This window comes from Pyrenophora tritici-repentis, chromosome 1 (assembly GCF_003171515.1).
Source record: "Pyrenophora tritici-repentis strain M4 chromosome 1, whole genome shotgun sequence".
Taxonomy (NCBI): Eukaryota; Fungi; Ascomycota; class Dothideomycetes; order Pleosporales; family Pleosporaceae; genus Pyrenophora; species Pyrenophora tritici-repentis.
In genome coordinates this window covers 4,901,230-4,918,451 of record NC_089390.1, presented here as the reverse complement: position 1 = coordinate 4,918,451, position 17,222 = coordinate 4,901,230, and the positions used below count along the sequence as shown (strand labels likewise).

Below are 17,222 nucleotides of genomic sequence, written 5' to 3'. Positions count from 1 at the left end.
CGCTCCATTAAACATTGTCGGTAAGATGGATAGGAAAGAAGCATCTAATACGCACTCATTATTGCCACATGGAAACCAAAGTGCTCAGAATGACGCTACCCCAGACTATACCCATAGACAGACGCAAGGTCGTAATGGCGTCACTCCTCGGAGGTGTCTCCAGTGCGCCATAAGTGGACCGGTTTACGATCCGGCACAACACAGTAGCGTTACTCGTACCATCTGGTAATCCATCTGCATACTTGAAACCCATGACAAAGATCTGTACGGCCCTCAGAGCTTGAGCATGTTGAGTCGAGTTTGGCGCGATGTCTGAGGTCCGATAGAGCAAAGTGTCGTTGTGATACAACAACGTGCTGGTGTCGGAGCTGTTCGAATACATATGGCCTGCGGGGTCAATGACTACATGCGTTGTTAGCTAATGCAAGCTTTTAGGGCGAATGGAAGTGTCTAACCCCATGAGGTACCGCTCTGCACTTCACCGTCGCCTTGGAGTTCTAGGGAATCTGCGCAGCCCTCAAGCCCTTGGAATTGAATATCATCGCCTTTTGACGCAGACTCTGTGAGCGACTGTACACACTGTTCACCCAGCAGGGGCATGCAATCCCCATTGTCGTCGTTTTCGTACTTCTTCGTAATGTTGATGGGTTTGTTCGATATCATAGCGCCGAACGATGCCTTCATATTCTTCTCGACAAGGTACTGCTGCAAACTGGTGTTCTTGTCGTTAGGCCATCCCAACTGCCACTGCACATTGACGACTTGGTGACCTTCGGACGAATCCGCCCCCTTCATACCCAGTTGGTTGATTTCGTTCGGCACAGGGACGTTGGTAACGTTGATCCGCCATGACCATTCCTCTTGTGTGCCATTGTACGTGCGTGAAAAAGTAACCAATTCTGTATCATCCGGATACCGGCCGACATTCTCGCTCACTTGGAGTGCTTCTGGCGTGTTTCCGATGCCTGGTTTCAGGGTACCGATCGTTGGCAGACTGGGACTGTCGTCTTGTGCTAATGAGGAGAGAGCGAAGAGCGTTGCTTGGAGAAAGGTGGTAGTCCTCATGGCGGCTGCTATATCCGGAAGGTTGTGTAGAGTGAGTTGCGAAGTGAACCGGAAGTGGTTTGTACAATGAATATGTCAAGAAACATATACCGAGAAGTCCTAGGTGATTGGAATATGAACGAAATCCTGCTTTTACTCCACTTTGTTGCCCCAGCATGCTCGGGTGCACACATGCACCTTGATTACGTAGCGCTACACCAAAGAGGTTGGAGAACTAACAACGTCATACCCCCGCTGTGTAGGTCTGGAATCAGATGTTTCGCTGTCCAACAGGGAGCCTTCCGTATTTAGTCACTGGGTTAGTCTGGCTCACGCGTCATCACATGATCGAATGTGTTGAGCTAGATCCCCGATTTAGATAGAGGTGGTTACTCGGGATGCACTATGATTGCGGCATATCGCGCGCCGTCGATTGCCAAGTCTTGGGTACATATGAGGGGGTTGGTTTACACGCTGTACCTTTAGTGCCGGTTCCCTCTCCGGGACCATTGATAGTGGCTGAAGCTGATGTGGCTGGGGTGAAACCGACGGTAGTTGCATGAGATGGCGAACATGGCTGGCCATCTTATTTCTATCAAATCTGGAGCCTGGTTGCATTAGAGGATCAACTCGCAATGCTGGTGAGGCAGGAGCGATGGTCCGGGAGCTGCACCAGGGTGGACCCTCCCGGGTTTACAAAGGTATGTGCGTGATTGCGTCGGTGCTTGATAGAAATTTTGGCCGCTTCTTAACGACACAGCCCGAGGGCCGAAGGACGAGGACGATTCATATATTGGAACATCAAATAATGAGTATCAGCCCTATCAAGCTGTGTGACCAGCCCTTCCAATGTGAAAGAGCAAGAAAATAAGTGACCTAAGGAGACGCATACTGACCATGAATCCCAAAACTATCGAAAAGATAAAGCCATCATGTTTCCGACCCGAAAGACACTTATCTACTGTGCAGATCGGCAACTTCAGCCGCGATCAAGGTGCGCGGGCGCTGTTTGCTTTTTGGTGTCTCAAGTAGTGTCGGGACTGCGAGGGCTGCTGAACGCCTATTATGTGGAGTTTCCTATACTAACGACTGCGATGCTGGGACCTCATGCTGAACTTATGTTCGCTTTGACCAGAAGAACGTCAAAAGTGTCACTGCCGGTTCGCCTACTCCACGAGACGCATCAGCATACCCCACGCACGTCGTTGGGCACTTCCTACTCCCCATAGATGGATGTAGCGTTCAAAATGGTCCAACCCAGTAGGTGTGTCATATGGAAATACTGGATTAACATTGAACACGGTACCTATTTCCTGCTGCACGCTCGTGCAACCGGCGGCATGCGTGTTTGCGCGGGGCTAGAAATGCATTGAAAATGGCCTGATTATACTTCACGATAGCAGTTTGATCGACATAGCAGCTATAGCGTGTCGAGTATAAGCAATCACCCGGGGTTATGGTGGAGTACTTTGCTGCACCGGTGCTGTCAAACCACTTGACTGTTGTTCTTTTGAACCTCGAACGGTACACTAGCTTTCGGATAGATTCTGATCCGCTTCCTAAGGGCTGAACTTGCCCGACTCAAGTTCTCCCATACCGTTAATGAAGCTTGGTATCGGGTCGAACTGCCTTGATCGTCCTATGTGAAAAATGTTGGCAGTAAACTCTCCGACCCTACAAACACCATCTTTATCATAACTAGTGGAAATCGGCCGATATATGCATGCAGAGTATTAAAACTTTTTGCATTGCAAAAGCAAACTTGAGAATAACCTCGGACAAGCTCTTGAAGCCATGGAGGAAACTGAAGCCAATGAATGAGGGGAGACATCGACCACGACCTCATCACTCTATCTCTTAACTCTCATATGCATTTAGAGATCCAATAGAAGAGTCGTAGAACACGAATCTCAGCAACCTCGAGGGCTATCACTGAACGACCCCGCTAGAACAAACAAGCTATTTTCCTCTTCTTTTGCAACCATACATTTTTGTAATGTAAGCCTTGCAGTACCCCATCTCTCGAACTTAGTGTATCTATGGTGGTGTGAATGCACGAGCTAGGACTCCCTTTGCACCCGCAAGTCTCAACATATCAACGGGAACAACGGTATCCGTACCAAAAGATTGAAGGTACAGAATACCATATATACCCATATATACCCCATTGATCTATTCTTCATCATTCAATCCATTTCTCAAGTCACTCATTCACTCTCTGCCGCCCCTCAGACACCAATTGTCACCCTCCTATCCATCATGCCATCCCATGCATTCCTGAGCAGCCTCGCGGTGCTCACCACCCTCGCTTCCGCCGCTCCTTCCATGCGTAGCCCCCTCATGCAACGCCAGGATACCTCCGGACCCGAAAACTGCGGGCCCACAACCGAAGATGGACAGGTTTACTTTGGAGACCTGGGCTTCTACTCCGACAGAGACTGCATCAATAGGATGTATGGCCTGTGTCTCTACACGTTCGATAACGTCGCCAACGGCCAGCCAGGTGACTACAGTTGCAACCCAATCGAGCTTCCTTCCGAAACGCCCTTCTGGGCCAAAGTCGAAGACAGTCCGTTCGATCAGATGCAAATGGTCTTCACAAGGGATGACAAGACATGCACTCCCAACGGTGCTACCTTTGCCACGATGATCGGTATGTCGTGACACTCGTCCTGCGAACACCCAACTAAATTACCCTACACAGATAATGGCAACTGCGTCGAATTCAACATCGGCGGTCCCGCCCGCAGCTTCTCCGCCTTCCCCCACGGCGGCAGCGGCGTCTCGCGCCGCGCCCTCCCCGCGTCCTCCCACCTAACCAAGCGCACACCCAAATGCGGTGGCTTCCGCGTCGAATCCACCCAGCCATCCACCACGGAAAGTGTCCAAATCTCCAACATAGTCGACTGCACCAACGGTACCGAAGACGGGTGTCCCATCACCGTCGGCTCCGAAGAGGAAAAATCTGTCACCACCTCTTATTCGCTGACCGCGGGCGGCGGCATCGAAGGCTTGTTTAGCATCGAGACTACGTTTGGTATGGAGTATACGGAGAGTACGACGACAAGTATCCAGGAGGGGTTCAGTGTTAGTAAGGGGCAGAAGGGGTATCTGTCGGCGTATTCGGCGGCGACGCTGTTTAAGGGGGTTTGGACGGATTGCGATGAGGGTGATGTAGAGCAGCCGGGGGAGGCGCTGGTGATCAAGGAGAATGGATTTACGTATTCGATTGTTAATACGGGGATTTAGGTATGTGTGTGATGGGGTAGGGAAGGCGTAGTGGGACAGTGGATTGTGAGGGTGGACTTATTGTAATGGGTGCCTAATCAGTAGATAGATAGAGAGAGAGTTTAACAGTCCTAATCTCATAATCATAATCTGAAACTCTTCTTCTTATGAGCAGTTGGACACTGTCATCCCAACCTATCCTATCCCTCCCATTCCAGCTAGCGCGCATCTATCTGCTTAGTCACCCATCTCCCCACCCCGCTTAGCCGAACCATCAAAACTCCGCACTCTACATACAAGCTCCCTCACATCCCCATCTACCAACACCCCATTACCTTACTCTATTCTCTTCTAGATATATATCGGGCTTTGCAGCCGGACTTGAAGTCGTCACCGACGTCAAGTCCGGCTGCCCGATGTGTTTCTCTACCTACAGAAACAAGCAAGGATACATGTATTCTTTTGATATTTCCAAAACAGTGACGGTGCGCCATGGGCAACTCGTTTTCTGGTTTTGAGACTTAATCTTCCGCTAGATGCTGTACTAATGATTTAGCTTTGAATCTGGGGAGGTTGGCTAGGGTTAATGGTGTAGAGTTGTAGAATGGGATAGGGTAGGACAGTAAGTGTATTTAGATTACATAGAGAATGTATTCATGAAAGCTGATAAAACTACTTCACTGTTACTATACCGCGTACTACAAATCATTCCTAATAGAACGCACAGCTGTCACACCCCGGCTGACCACACCCGTCCCCATCACAACCTCTCCTTCTCCCCCTCGCCTTGCCCTTGCCCTTGCCATTGCCCCTAACCCCAATACTCCCACTCCTTCCCACCACCGGCAGGTCATCCACATCAAACGTACAACTCTCACACCCCGGCTGACCACACCCATCCCCCATGACAACCCCTCCCCCTCCGCGTCCCCTTCTTTACCTTGCCGTTGCCCCTACCCCAACTACTCCCTACCAACGGCATCGGCGGCGGCAGCGGAATACTAAAATCCTCCAAACTCGCTCCCCACTGACTACTCCTACCATACCCGCCACCGCCTGCACCCTGTGTCGCACCCCCCAGCACAGGACTACTCCAGCCCTCGACGCCTGCTCTTTCTGGACTGGGGAAACTACTCGGTATGAACAGCGGCGGAGGTCTGATAGGTGAAATGGTGGGTTGGGAGCTGGCGATGCGGTGTGGTGTTGTGTGTGTGCTTAAGACATGTTGGGTTGTGTTGTTCTTTCGTGGTGTGCGCTGGGTGATTTCGTCAATTGTGGTGGCTTGGCTGGCGGCGTGGGTGGTAGTGGCTGTGTGTCGGTGAGCGTGTTGGTTTTGGTGCGGGTTCAAGGCAGTGGTGGGTGGAGGTCGCGGTGTTGCGTTGTAGCTGAACGCGTCGGGTGCGGCTTGCATGCTGAAGGATTGAGGGGGGTCGAGCATTGTGTACATATTGCGAGTATGAGAACCATTCGCTTTGGATTTGCTGTTCTGCTTTGCTGGTCTGGGATTCCTGTGTCTCGGAGCGTCGAGGAGTTGGGGACCGCGGGACTTGAATTAGTTCGCCGTCGAGATCTGTGGATTGTTGAACCTGGGTTGGCGGGGGGTACTGGATGGGTTGTTTTCTTGGCTGGGGTGTGGATTCTTCGTCTGAGGAATCTTCGGGAATTGCCATGGGTGTTGATGGGCATGTGTCTTGGACGATTGGCGGCGTGGAGTGAAGCTGTTCCGTAAAGGTGGGTAGCTCTGCTTCTGCAGCAATGGTAGCAGAACTTTCCATGGATCCCTTGTGTGGTGGTTGCGATCGGGCAGCATGTAACGCTGTTAGGTCGTCTACCTCTACATCTTCAACAGGCTCTTGCTTGATGCTGATCAACTCAGCATGAGGGTGTGAATCTTCATCTGGGACAGTCCGCTGCTGTCGGCCACTCGACTGTGTCTGTGGCTCTCCAAGTTCAGGGGAAGCCTCATTAAGACTCCTCAGCAAAGATACCTCATCCAGTTCCGGCGATAGGCCAGCCTCAGCCTCACTCTCCTCAACTGCATCAGCACAAGCTTGATCGATCTGATCGATCATTGCCTGCGTTTCAGTACCGACACAACGCCCGCTTGATGACGCATCATCCTCAAAAATCCCCTCATCTTCATCCTCGGAGTCTTGGATTGTGCTTTCAAATTTCCTCAGACTAGGAGGCGGCACAGGAGTCTTGGATGGCACCCTGAAAGTGACTTGTTTACGTTTCGACGGCGTCTCTGGTGCTTGGATCTCATTTCCTGTACATCTCTTCAGTGGCGACCGATGCAACCTGTGAGGCGTAAATTGTGTTGATAGCGGTGAGTCAGCCGGCGATTGAGACGATGGTATCTCACGGACACGTCGCTTCTCTGGGGTAGAAAGAAGACTGAATCGGGCTTTGCGGAAGCTGACAGCCTTCTGTTGTACATGTGATGCTTCTCTGATCTTTACGGTTGGTACCACCGCCCTTTCTCGCGTTGTCCGGTGTGTTACTGTTGTAATGGGAGCATCGATGAATTGGGTTGGCTTGTAGCTGTCTTCACCTTCTCCGTTCGTATCATCTTCGACTGACTGCACTACAAGTTCAGGTACGTCTTGTGCGTCTGCTACTTCTTCATTCTCCTGGGCTTCCGTTTCCACACCAGGTTGCATGTTCTCTCCAGCTTCTTCATCGTCGCCGTGATCATTCCGATAGAGCCCTTGTTGCGCCAGCCGCCGCGCTACCGCATCTCGATAATTATGGCTATCCGCCTCCTGGGCCTCAACATCGCTCAGCGTATCCTCCACATCCTCATCTGACATGATCTCCAGTGGACGCATGCCAGACACCATTTGGGTCAACGTCCGCTGTTTCCCATCCTTAGTTGCTTTGCCTTTCCCACTCCAGCTCAGACGCGGCCCCTGCTTTACAGGCCTAAAGTCGGGGCCCTCGGAGCCTGGTAATGGTTTCCGTCCTTCTACCAGTTGTGTCATAGTTGACTGCCTTCTCAGCGTACGTTCTCTATCAGGCTTGGTCGATCCGTCGTTGTCATCGTTGGAGTCGGGTTGGACACGCCTCGAGCGCCGATTGTTCTTCGGGGCAGCGGCTTTCCGTTGGCGCTTCTTCACAGGTCCAACGGGTTCATCCTTTTCACTACCATCTTCTTGCAAAGGTTCACTGTCGCAATTTCTGCCCGTCTTCTTCCTTTTTCTCGTCTTGCTGTGTTCCTTGTCTGCCTGGGGGGAAATTGACACATCCCCGTCTTTCAGACCCCCTTCGCTTTCCTCATCCGAGTCCCCAACCACTCTTGGTGTACCTTGCTTCTTCATCTTCTCCGGCACAAAGACCAGTTGGCGCTTCCCTGACCCATCTTGAACTGGCGAGGTGCGTCGGCGCACCGTCTTGCGTTTGTGCGGAAAGTGTACTTGCTGCGGCACTTTCTTCGAATAGTAGACTTTGGGTTCGGCTTCGCCGTTGCCAGAGCGCGTGCGCGGCGTCATGTTTGGTATATGGGACGGATCAATCGATAAGTCGACGGAATTCTACCTACGTAGTTACCAAAATGGTGGCGACGCGACTGACGCGACGCGGGGACTAGCGTGACGTTTCGTGTCATCATCTCTTTCACGTCCCCACGTTGCCCCACTTATGCATCCAGCCAAAGTGGACGAGCTGCAAATCGGCAAGCAAGGTACAAATATATGTTTATTTGCTCTCAAATCATACTACGGAATTGATAGTAGCGCCATGCACGCTGCTCGTCGAGTATTAATGCAACCAGTTCATCTAACCAAGCGCCTCGCTATGCAATTGATCGATCAAGAAGCCAAATCGGTCGTAGGTCAAGCAAGGGTATCACTTTCCTCGTGCGCCAACAACCCAGCTGTCTCTTCTCTACCATGTACCGCAGTCCTCCACGTCGACCTCTCAGCCCGTTCGTCTCTCCACTCCTCGATGCGCCCCGCAGCTTCATAGCCCCAGTGCCAGACCAATCCCGCAATGAAGCCTACTCCATCATTCTTGAACGTGAGAATCACGGCAACAGTAACCAGCATGACCATCCATCGCTCCCTCTTCTGTCTTTCATCCAACTCCTTCACTCTCTTCCCATCCCAAGCATGTTCTCTATCCAGGACACGCAGGTCGCGAGCATCAGTATTAATACTCTCGCCTACTTTGGCGAGTTCGATACCTGCAGCGAGAACGAGAACACCGAGGAGTGACTTTGGAATGTTTCCCAACACATCGACGATAGCGGAGGAGTTCCAGAATGCCATGAGGCCAAGTAGGAACTTGATGGATCCCAAGAAGATGATACTGGACCCGCTGCGAGCACCAAATCGGTATTGGCCTGCAAGTCCGCCTGAACCATGACAGGCAGGCATGGCTCCAAACCAGCAGCCTACCAAGTTGATAGCGGCAACCGAGATACCAAGATCGGTAACTGTCGGGGCAGTTGGGTGGGGCGGAGAGGGAAGAAGATCAGAGGCCAACGCTGAGGCTGCGATGACCGAGTTGAGCAATGTGAGCGGGAGTTGGCCTAGAGATGCTGTTGTCGTTGCTTTGAGGAAGTCGCTTCCAGAAGGATGAAGCACAGGAATAGCATCATGTAGCACTGGGTCATGAGCAGTGGATGGCGATGCAAAGGATAAGATGATGCCCACTGTGAATACAATCAAAGCGTATGGCATGCGAGGGAAGGCGAACGTGCACAACAGTAGCAGAGCAGCCGCGATGGCCCAAAGTAGGTTGTCGCCCCACCAGGGCCCCGTCCACGTCAGCGGCAGAAGCATCTTTGACCCAGCACTCAAACAAAGCGAAAGCCCGGCTCCGACTTGAGTGCCCTTGACAACTGGAACAGGCGTAACGCGATTTGCCCACTCGATCAATCCTGTTACGCTGAAGAGTCCTACTAGTGCCGCAACAACAAGCCCAGCTGCAGCATTCTCTTCCAAGGTGAACTTGCGTGCGATGGCAACTGCCGCGACAGCTTTCATAGGTTGGACTGGTAGAGGGATTCCGAAGGCGATACCAGTCAAGACATTTGCCGCACCCGTGAAGAGCAACGTCGACGGTAAAGAAATAGAGTTTGTAAGCACAAGTGCAGTCATGAGCGGTAATAAGGTTCCCAGATCTCCCAACGAGCCCGACAGCTCGGCGAGCGGTTGAGATCTGATAGTTTTGGCATTGTGCCTATACGCACTGCGCAGACGCAAAACGGTATTTGCAACGAACGGCATGGCGTTCTCAAAAACAGGTGGAAGAAGAAGACGAAAAACAACAACGCTAGGTTATGTAACTGAGACGATGGAAAACAGAAAGAAACGCAAGATGTGGCGATGAGATGCAGGTATTTGTGAAGAAGAAGAGCGGTGTTGCAAGGTGGGATACGAGATACTCAGTGGGTCCGGCGTATGACTCGCGCAGTTTCCTAAGCGCACGCGGACAAAGGACGACGTCACAAGCTTCTTTCCTCCAGACATAGTCTTGAGCGCACGACACTTATCGAGATACACACAGGACAGTCTATAGAATACATGTCTGGTTGGAGTATGGATAGCATGGTGTTTAGTGTAGGCACATTTGAAGGATCTGGGATAACAGAGAGACTGCCGACGCACCAGCGCGTGTCAACGCAAGCCTGGCACCATCCACACCGTCATCGACACCCCTCCTAGCATTTACCTTATCCAGCAACTGTCACACCCTCCAGCCCGCTCACGTGCCCGTCAACTCATGCACCAGGAATCAACAGTCATTCCAAACCTGCCCAAAATGGATCAGCCACGTCTGTCCGTCTACAGCGCAGCTGGGGCTAGAGGGGCACAAAGGGGCACCAGCAATCAATGCGTGTGCCAACAACTTACCCAATGTGGCATCTTGCGAACGCCTCCCAAAGTTCCAGTCAAAGAGAGGCGTTGCAGTGATGGACGGTTCTTGTGAAAAGTTGCCTATTGCGGTAGGAAGGCTAGTGTGGTGGTGAGGGCAGTGGATGGTGGTTGGTGGGAGTGGTTGCGCATGTGCGTTGCTGATGGGTGTGCACAGTGAATGGGAGGTGTGACGGGGCGTCTGCGTGGAACTTTGGGGGTGTTTGCGGTCATACCTCGTGTATGACTCAGAGTATCAGACCTGATGGCGGTACATGTAGTGGTTGAGGGAAACATTCAAGTCACGATGAAATCACGTGCCAAAATCATACTTGAACCAAAGCTGATTTGAGGAGTCGTAAGTTATACATTCTAGCAGCTTTTTGTAGCTTCATAAGGAGGTAGCTCGATATTTGAGCGTACGAGTGCAAGTGATAAAGATCTATCGTCTTGATGCAAATCATTAAATCAAACAGCCAAATGCCTGATAGCAGATGGAGCGAGGCGATAAGAAGAAAACAAAACGTAAATCGCTATAAAATCAAAGATCAAAGAGGAGCCATCGCTCACAACTTCTCCGTTAGCTCCTTGGAAACTGGTGTGTGGGTGCCGGTGATGGAAGCGTAACGAGCAGGATCATTGTCATTCTTCTCCGCCTGTGCCCCAGAAGCAGAGTGCGAGGGTCCGTCGAGTTCGCCCGCACCGTTTCCGACAGGCGTCTCCTCCTCCTTCTTGGGCTTGGGCATGCGGACGAGCCAGTAGAGCACCAGAGCCATGATGATATTGAAGACAACATATACCCAGAGGATACTGTACGTGAGTTAGCAATGTTATACAGGCAATGAGTGAGCGTGGACTTGGCTTACCCAAAGTTGCGCCAATAATCAGAATAGCTTGATGAGATATTTGCCAGGAACTTGTTGGTGGTTGCGATGGTGCAAAATCTGCAGTCGTTCGTGGCGTTGGGGTTGGATAGCTTGCCTCCATTGGTAGCGATGTAAGGCGACATATAATCGCCGCAAGTGGTGCCTTGGGGTGGTTCGAAGCGGATAAGCTCATTCTGTGCGCAATTGACAACGTTGTTGGCCAGACCGGACGACAGTAAGCCAGAGACCATGTACGTGAAAGGCGAAACACGGTACATGAAGATCCAGAATTTGGGGAAAGTTCCAGGTTGAGCCAGTACGCCGCAGAAGATGAGGCAAAGCGAAAAGACCAATTGCGCAATGTTACCGCCAGCCTCGGCCGTTTCCATACCAGCGATGACCATGGACGAGAATGTCGAGGTGAAGAGCAGGAACATCAGCACCATCAGGAAGAATTGGAAACCACGGTAGGCGACTTCGTCGGTGGGCTGGGCGTTTTTGTAGAGGCCGATCGGGTAGTACCAGCAGAAGTAGATGACAACAGCCATGAGAGCGTTCCAGGGAATCTCAACGATGATGTTGGAAAGCATAAAAGCCTTCCAAGAGTAGGCCTTACTAGGTCGCTCACGAACTTCGTACAAGGCTCGCTGTGTAACGAAATGAGGCATCATTTGTTGGAGCATTTGACCAAAGATGGTCAACAACATGAATATACCGAACATCTGATTCTGCATGCCCGTTTGCGTGTTGGGCATTTGGAAGAGCGAAAACCCAATATAGGCGGCTGAGACCCCACAAAGGAACAACTTGGAGTAGAGGTACGTCGGAGTTCGCCAATATTGCTGGAAGACACGGACCAATGTCTCTCGCATTTGCACCAAAAAGGGTGCTGCAAACTCTCGGTAGGCGGCTTTGTCGCGTTCCTGGTTAGACACGGTACGCTCCAGAGATTTCGTCTGCCTGAGTGTATTCTTGAGTTCAGCGAGATGACGCTTGACCTCAGCCTTCTCAGGTGAGTCGCGCCATACTTGAGGCCAATCGATTTCTGTGTGCGATCCGGGAGCAGCACCAATGACTTCCAACATCCACTCAGCGGGATTTGCGGAGGGGGGGCAAGGAGGACCTCCATTGCGCACAAAGTAGTCTACTAGAATTTGCGAGTTCTCGCCAACATCTCCGTAGTAGACAGTGCGTCCACCCTTGGCCAGGAAGAGAAGACGGTCGAAGCGCTGGAACAACATGGAGCTAGGCTGATGGATGGTGCAAAGGATAGCTTGGCCATTTTTCTTCAACTTGTCGAGGAGATCTAGAATAGCCCAAGATGTCTGCGAATCGAGTCCAGATGTAGGTTCATCCAAGAAGAGAAGAAGAGCAGGCTTAGCGGCCAACTCAACACCAATGGTAAGACGCTTTCGCTGTTCAACGTTGAGGCCTTCACCAGGTACACCAACAACAGCATCGGCATACTCTTCCATTTCCAAAAGCTTGATAACTTCATCTACGTAATCGAGTTTCTCTTGACGAGGGACGTGTGCTGGTTGGCGGAGTACGGCTGAGAAGATCAGGGCCTCACGAACGGTCGTAGTGCTGAGATGAAGATCTTGTTGTTGGGCGTAACCTAAACAGTCAGTCAGTATATAAAGTTGATGAGACCCACACAATCGTCATGTATTTCGGCCAGCATTTGAACGTGGCGAGAAGCAACGACGAAAGAAAGGAAATTATGGAAACTGGGGAAAGTCATACCTGTCTTGCGCTGGAAAGAACCATCACGGGGCTTGCCATCAACCAACATCTCACCGGTAATGACACCCATGGTCGTCCGCGTAGCCAAGCAATCCAGAAGAGTCGTTTTTCCAGCACCGGATACACCCATAAGCGCAGTCAACGTACCCGGCTTGACCCATCCATCGACATGGTCAAGGATGCGACGATGCTCGTTCTTGATCTTGATATCATAGCATACATTCTCCCATTGGAATATGGCGGTCTGGCGGTCAATGATGGCGATTTCGTCTGAACTGTTCTGTGCAACAACGTTGCGTCCAGCAGGAGCTGCCTCTAGATCATCTTGGGGCTTGCTCTTGGATGCGGAAAGCTTGTGACCACGACGGAACACAAGAACTTCACCCTTGGACTTCTTTGCAGTGATGTATTCAGTACCAGTGAGGTACACAAGCATCAAACCGAACATGAAAACCCAGAGTAGGCCGAAGTTGCGCCACTTGTTCTTTGCGTGGTAGTTGAAGGAAGAGTTGATGTAGGCATCTCCCGAAACATAGGGCTGTCCGGGAACAGATCCAATAGCATTACAAGCGCGCCCAAGACCAGTGATACTCTCGAATCCAGGACCAGAAGGAACAAAGGTGTTGCAGCGGAATTGCCGGCCGGAAAACTCGTTGACCATGAGCGATTCGAAACCATAGGCGACGGGGTTGATCCAGCGCATCCACTTGGACCATCCCAACATGTAGCTGGGAGGTATGGCAAAACCAGTGTACATGACGAGACCCAGCATAAGGATACCGGCAGGCGCCAGGGCTTGTACAAGAGAGCGGGACAAGGCGGCCATGGATCGAAACAGCATGGACATGGTAAGCGTGAGCGTAAATGAGAGTAAGACGAAGAAGAAGAAGTTTCCGGGCTCTCGTCGTAGGTTCGTCATAAAGTACAAGACCATATTGAAGGACAAAGCGTTGCAAATCTTATAAGGCATATCCATCAGCATACTAGCAAAGGCTTCGGCTGACGGGTGGTACAGTGCATAGCGTGAGTGTTTCTCCACGATGGATCGTTGGGCATAGAGTGTCAGGATCTCGAGGGCGGAACCGAAGGCGTTCATCAGGATGGCGAAAAACAGTAGGGCGGATCGGGAGAAGAAACTTATTGTGGTCTCCTGGAGGTTGTAAAAGACGGAAGCGATGATGAGAGCCATGATCATGTTGAATACGAGCTGGATGATAGTAATGCTTGGGTCAGCCTTCAAACGGACGAAGCTTCGCCACAGGCAGAGAGTGATTTGTTGTGCGTATGAAAGGGTATATGGCGACTTCTCGCGCATGCCCTTCGCCTTCTGTAGATTTCGGGACTCCTTGAAGCGCTCAGAGGCCTCGCCACCGATAGGGTACTTTTGCTCATAGGCTGCAATGTCTTGTAGCAGAGCAGCTCGGTCGGCAGACTCCAACCATCGCTTTGCGAACTCATCTGGCGTGCGAGGAACGCGGTCCTCGAAGCCAGGTCGAACGACACGCTCCAAAGCACTAGTCATGGACGTCAAAAAGTCGGCGTCAGTCTGGCGACTGGGGCATTCGAAGCCCATGTTGACAAAGTAGCTCTTAGCCTCGGACGTCTTGCCAAAGTATATCTGACGACCTTCATAGAGCACAAGGACCTTATCGAAGAGATCATAGGCTCCTTGGGGTGCCTGGTAAATTGCGACACAGGCAGTGGTGCCGTTAATTTCCGTTTCCATTCGGAGAGTTTTGCAAAACTCGATGGCGTTTGCAGAGTCCAGACCACGCGTAGAGTTGTCCCATGCTTGTAGTGGTGCTCTGCTAAGAGAGGCTTCGGCAATAGTAACACGCTTACGCTCTCCACCAGAGACACCGCGGATGAAGTCGTTACCCACACGAGTATTGATAGTGTGAGATATTCCGAACAGGGCCATGATGACATCGCGCTGGTGTGCAGCGTACTGCTCCTTGGTGACACCGCCTGGAATGATTCGTGGCCGGCGAGCCAGAGCAGCGAAGTAGAGAGTTTCTCCAACCGTCATGGCCGGGAAATGGACATCGACTTCAGCTGTGTAGATGGCTTCACCACGGTAGTTGTGGTGCATGAGCTCCGGACTGATGCCTGTTCATAGTCAGCAAGATGAGTTGCAACGTAATCGAAGTGACGAATACATACCTTGGTAGTTGATCGCCGAATTTTCATCGATGAAGAAACCATGCGTCTCTCCCGTGATGGTCTTCAAAAAGGTCGAACAACCAGATCCGGGCGGTCCAAGAACGACCAACATCTCGCCAGATTCAACCAGCCCATCGCATTTCTGCAAGATGTCGATCTTGCGGCCTTTGTCACCAGTGAACGACTTGACCATGCCGACTACGTCCAGCCAAATATTGCCAACAGTCTTCTGGTAATCTGTGTCGGTACCGAACCCGTAGACATTCAAGTCATGGAAACAAACACCAGCTGTTCGAGGGGGAGCGGCGTTCTCGTCGTTCATCTGCAGGTTAAGCATGGCCCTGGTCCAGGCACGAGCGTTAAAGTTCTCCCCATGAGGATCTAGAGCCGAATTGAGGGCCGCATTAAACGGATTCTGATTTCCTGAGGATTGCTGACTTTGTGACGTCAACCGTCGTGCGAGTTGGTGGACGGCCTCTTCCCGCCTTGCAATTTCGGCGATCTCGTCGGCTTCAGAGGTATTGTATGACCCATCTTTGCGGTCGTCGAGATGGTGTTCCCTTGGTGTACCTTCCACAGCTGCAATTGTCGATGCACCTGATTCTGTGTCTGTATGATGATCGCTGCCGTTGTGCTGTGGCGTTTTGACTATCTCTGGGGAGGCAAAGTTGCCGGCACTCATATTGGGCGATATATCGCCACTTGATGGCCACCGCTAGTCAATGAAAAGATATAAACACAAGGTACAAATATTAGGTGGTATAACGGGTAAATGGAGAGAACAAGAAAAACAATGCAAGGTAGGGGGAAACAGGTAGATAATGGTAAATGTGCGAGCAGCTAATGAGCACTGCCTGGGCGACGGCAGTAGAGCATTTTGGTCCAGCGGACGGTCGACTCAGCGCTTGGCAGGTGCTACCGGAGACGGATAGGCTGGGTGCCCGGGGCTCGGTGGACCCAAAAGCGGGAAGTGGTGTGCTTCGGATGCGGCGCAGACACCATCCAGAATGTTCCCCCGCCAATCAGACCAGGGGGACTACGAATACCTACATCTCGACTCATTTTGGCCGAATCCAACCACACTCCTACTCATTGTTTGGATACATTCAACTGCCATGGTGGTAGCGGTCGGAGCTACACAAAACGGCCGTACTCCTGATGCGGCTCTGAGGATGCGCGGCGTTGCGACGCGTCGTGACGCATACAATCCTAAACTCATCCCCGACAACCACAATCTTGGGACTTGGGATGTATAGACGAGCTGTGGGATGCTAATATCCGCGCGGGTTCGTCCGACCACTCACCCAGTCCATTCAGTTGGCCAACTAGCTAAAGAGGAACAAAGCATTCGTAGTGTTGACGTCATTCTTGTCTTTCATCAGCTTACATACCGCCATTGCCAGTATCAAACACCTGGTCAGCTGCTACCCACCAAACAGTGCAAAGAACAAATTTCCAGACCCCCTCGAGCGAAGATACCCGACGGACGAAACCTTGGATTTCTGGAGCAGGCAAGGGTGGAATCCTGCCAAGGGCAGATCTTATCCACAAAGCTGCGTGGCGTTTGGCATTCGGCCTGAGTATCCATTTCGGGTTGGCGCTCACGTGGTGGTGGTGGTGGTCTTGGAACTTGTTGGTGTGTGGTGTGTGGTGCACGGCGGATGCTGCTGGTTCCGTTCCGCGACGTTGGCGAGGCTGCTTCAGCCCTAACTATACAGTAGCTCCGGTTCCCATCTCAGAACAACGCTTCCGCAATTTTCAGCCCCTGAGACTGACTTTCTCCGCACTTCACCTCACGTACCTAGGTAGTTAGCGGAGTAGTGGTTGTTGAGCCACAAAAAAGATCAGTGTAAGCAAGTAGCCAGGTAAAGCCTTAAGTTACAGTAAGCCAACGTTGGGGCGGACCTGTGTGTCATCTGTGCCATCCGTGATCCCGGCCCGTATATCGCAAATCTCACATCGTCATCGTGTTGCGTGTACTACCTCAACTCGCACGCGCTGCCGCCCGGATGACTATCTAATTCACCATCTTTCCGCAGAATAATGTGCGTCTTTCACTTCTCGGCTTTGTAATCCTTAGCACTAACGCTGCGGAGATACTGTTCGGAATAGTGGAGTGAAGAAAACACCCGTGATCCGATCGGAGTCGGCCATTTCGGCACTTCTTCGTATTTACCTACGTACTGTACTTATGTACCGTCCTGGGCGATAATGACCTGGTCTTCATGAGGAAGATTCACACACATGAATTGGGTAAAGGTTCTCAGTCACTTACTCTTCGAATCAGCATCTTACCTCCGGAAAATGAGCTGTGTTT

The 17,222-nt window shown here is 51.5% G+C and overlaps 6 protein-coding genes across 6 annotated transcripts; 2 read left to right on the top strand and 4 right to left on the bottom strand.

Annotated features, from left to right (window-relative positions):
- Positions 1-58: 58 nt before the first annotated feature.
- Positions 59-1,065, bottom strand: PtrM4_019420 (uncharacterized protein; the record flags this gene model as incomplete). Its single annotated transcript, XM_001931803.1, has 2 exons — positions 59-402; positions 456-1,065. 2 exons carry the CDS (start codon positions 1,063-1,065, stop codon positions 59-61), a joined length of 954 nt encoding a protein of 317 aa, XP_001931838.1.
- A 2,238-nt stretch (positions 1,066-3,303) lies between these two features.
- Positions 3,304-4,293, top strand: PtrM4_019410 (FAP multi-domain protein; the record flags this gene model as incomplete). Its single annotated transcript, XM_001931802.1, has 2 exons — positions 3,304-3,697; positions 3,749-4,293. The coding sequence occupies 2 exons, from the start codon at positions 3,304-3,306 to the stop codon at positions 4,291-4,293; spliced, it is 939 nt and encodes a 312-aa protein (XP_001931837.1).
- Positions 4,294-5,540: 1,247 nt separating this feature from the next.
- PtrM4_019400 (uncharacterized protein) lies at positions 5,541-7,763 on the bottom strand (the record flags this gene model as incomplete). The annotated part of the gene is made up of 1 exon (XM_001931801.2): positions 5,541-7,763. One exon carries the CDS (start codon positions 7,761-7,763, stop codon positions 5,541-5,543), a length of 2,223 nt encoding a protein of 740 aa, XP_001931836.2.
- Positions 7,764-8,105: 342 nt separating this feature from the next.
- PtrM4_019390 (SUL1, Sulfate permease and related transporter (MFS superfamily)) lies at positions 8,106-9,503 on the bottom strand (the record flags this gene model as incomplete). The annotated part of the gene is made up of 1 exon (XM_001931800.2): positions 8,106-9,503. One exon carries the CDS (start codon positions 9,501-9,503, stop codon positions 8,106-8,108), a length of 1,398 nt encoding a protein of 465 aa, XP_001931835.2.
- Positions 9,504-10,696: 1,193 nt separating this feature from the next.
- PtrM4_019380 (CcmA, ABC-type multidrug transport system, ATPase component) lies at positions 10,697-15,587 on the bottom strand (the record flags this gene model as incomplete). Its single annotated transcript, XM_001931799.2, has 4 exons — positions 10,697-10,940; positions 10,997-12,614; positions 12,743-14,851; positions 14,906-15,587. 4 exons carry the CDS (start codon positions 15,585-15,587, stop codon positions 10,697-10,699), a joined length of 4,653 nt encoding a protein of 1,550 aa, XP_001931834.1.
- Positions 15,588-15,912: 325 nt separating this feature from the next.
- PtrM4_019370 (uncharacterized protein) lies at positions 15,913-16,161 on the top strand (the record flags this gene model as incomplete). Its single annotated transcript, XM_066103358.1, has 1 exon — positions 15,913-16,161. The coding sequence occupies one exon, from the start codon at positions 15,913-15,915 to the stop codon at positions 16,159-16,161; it is 249 nt and encodes an 82-aa protein (XP_065965560.1).
- Positions 16,162-17,222: the final 1,061 nt, after the last annotated feature.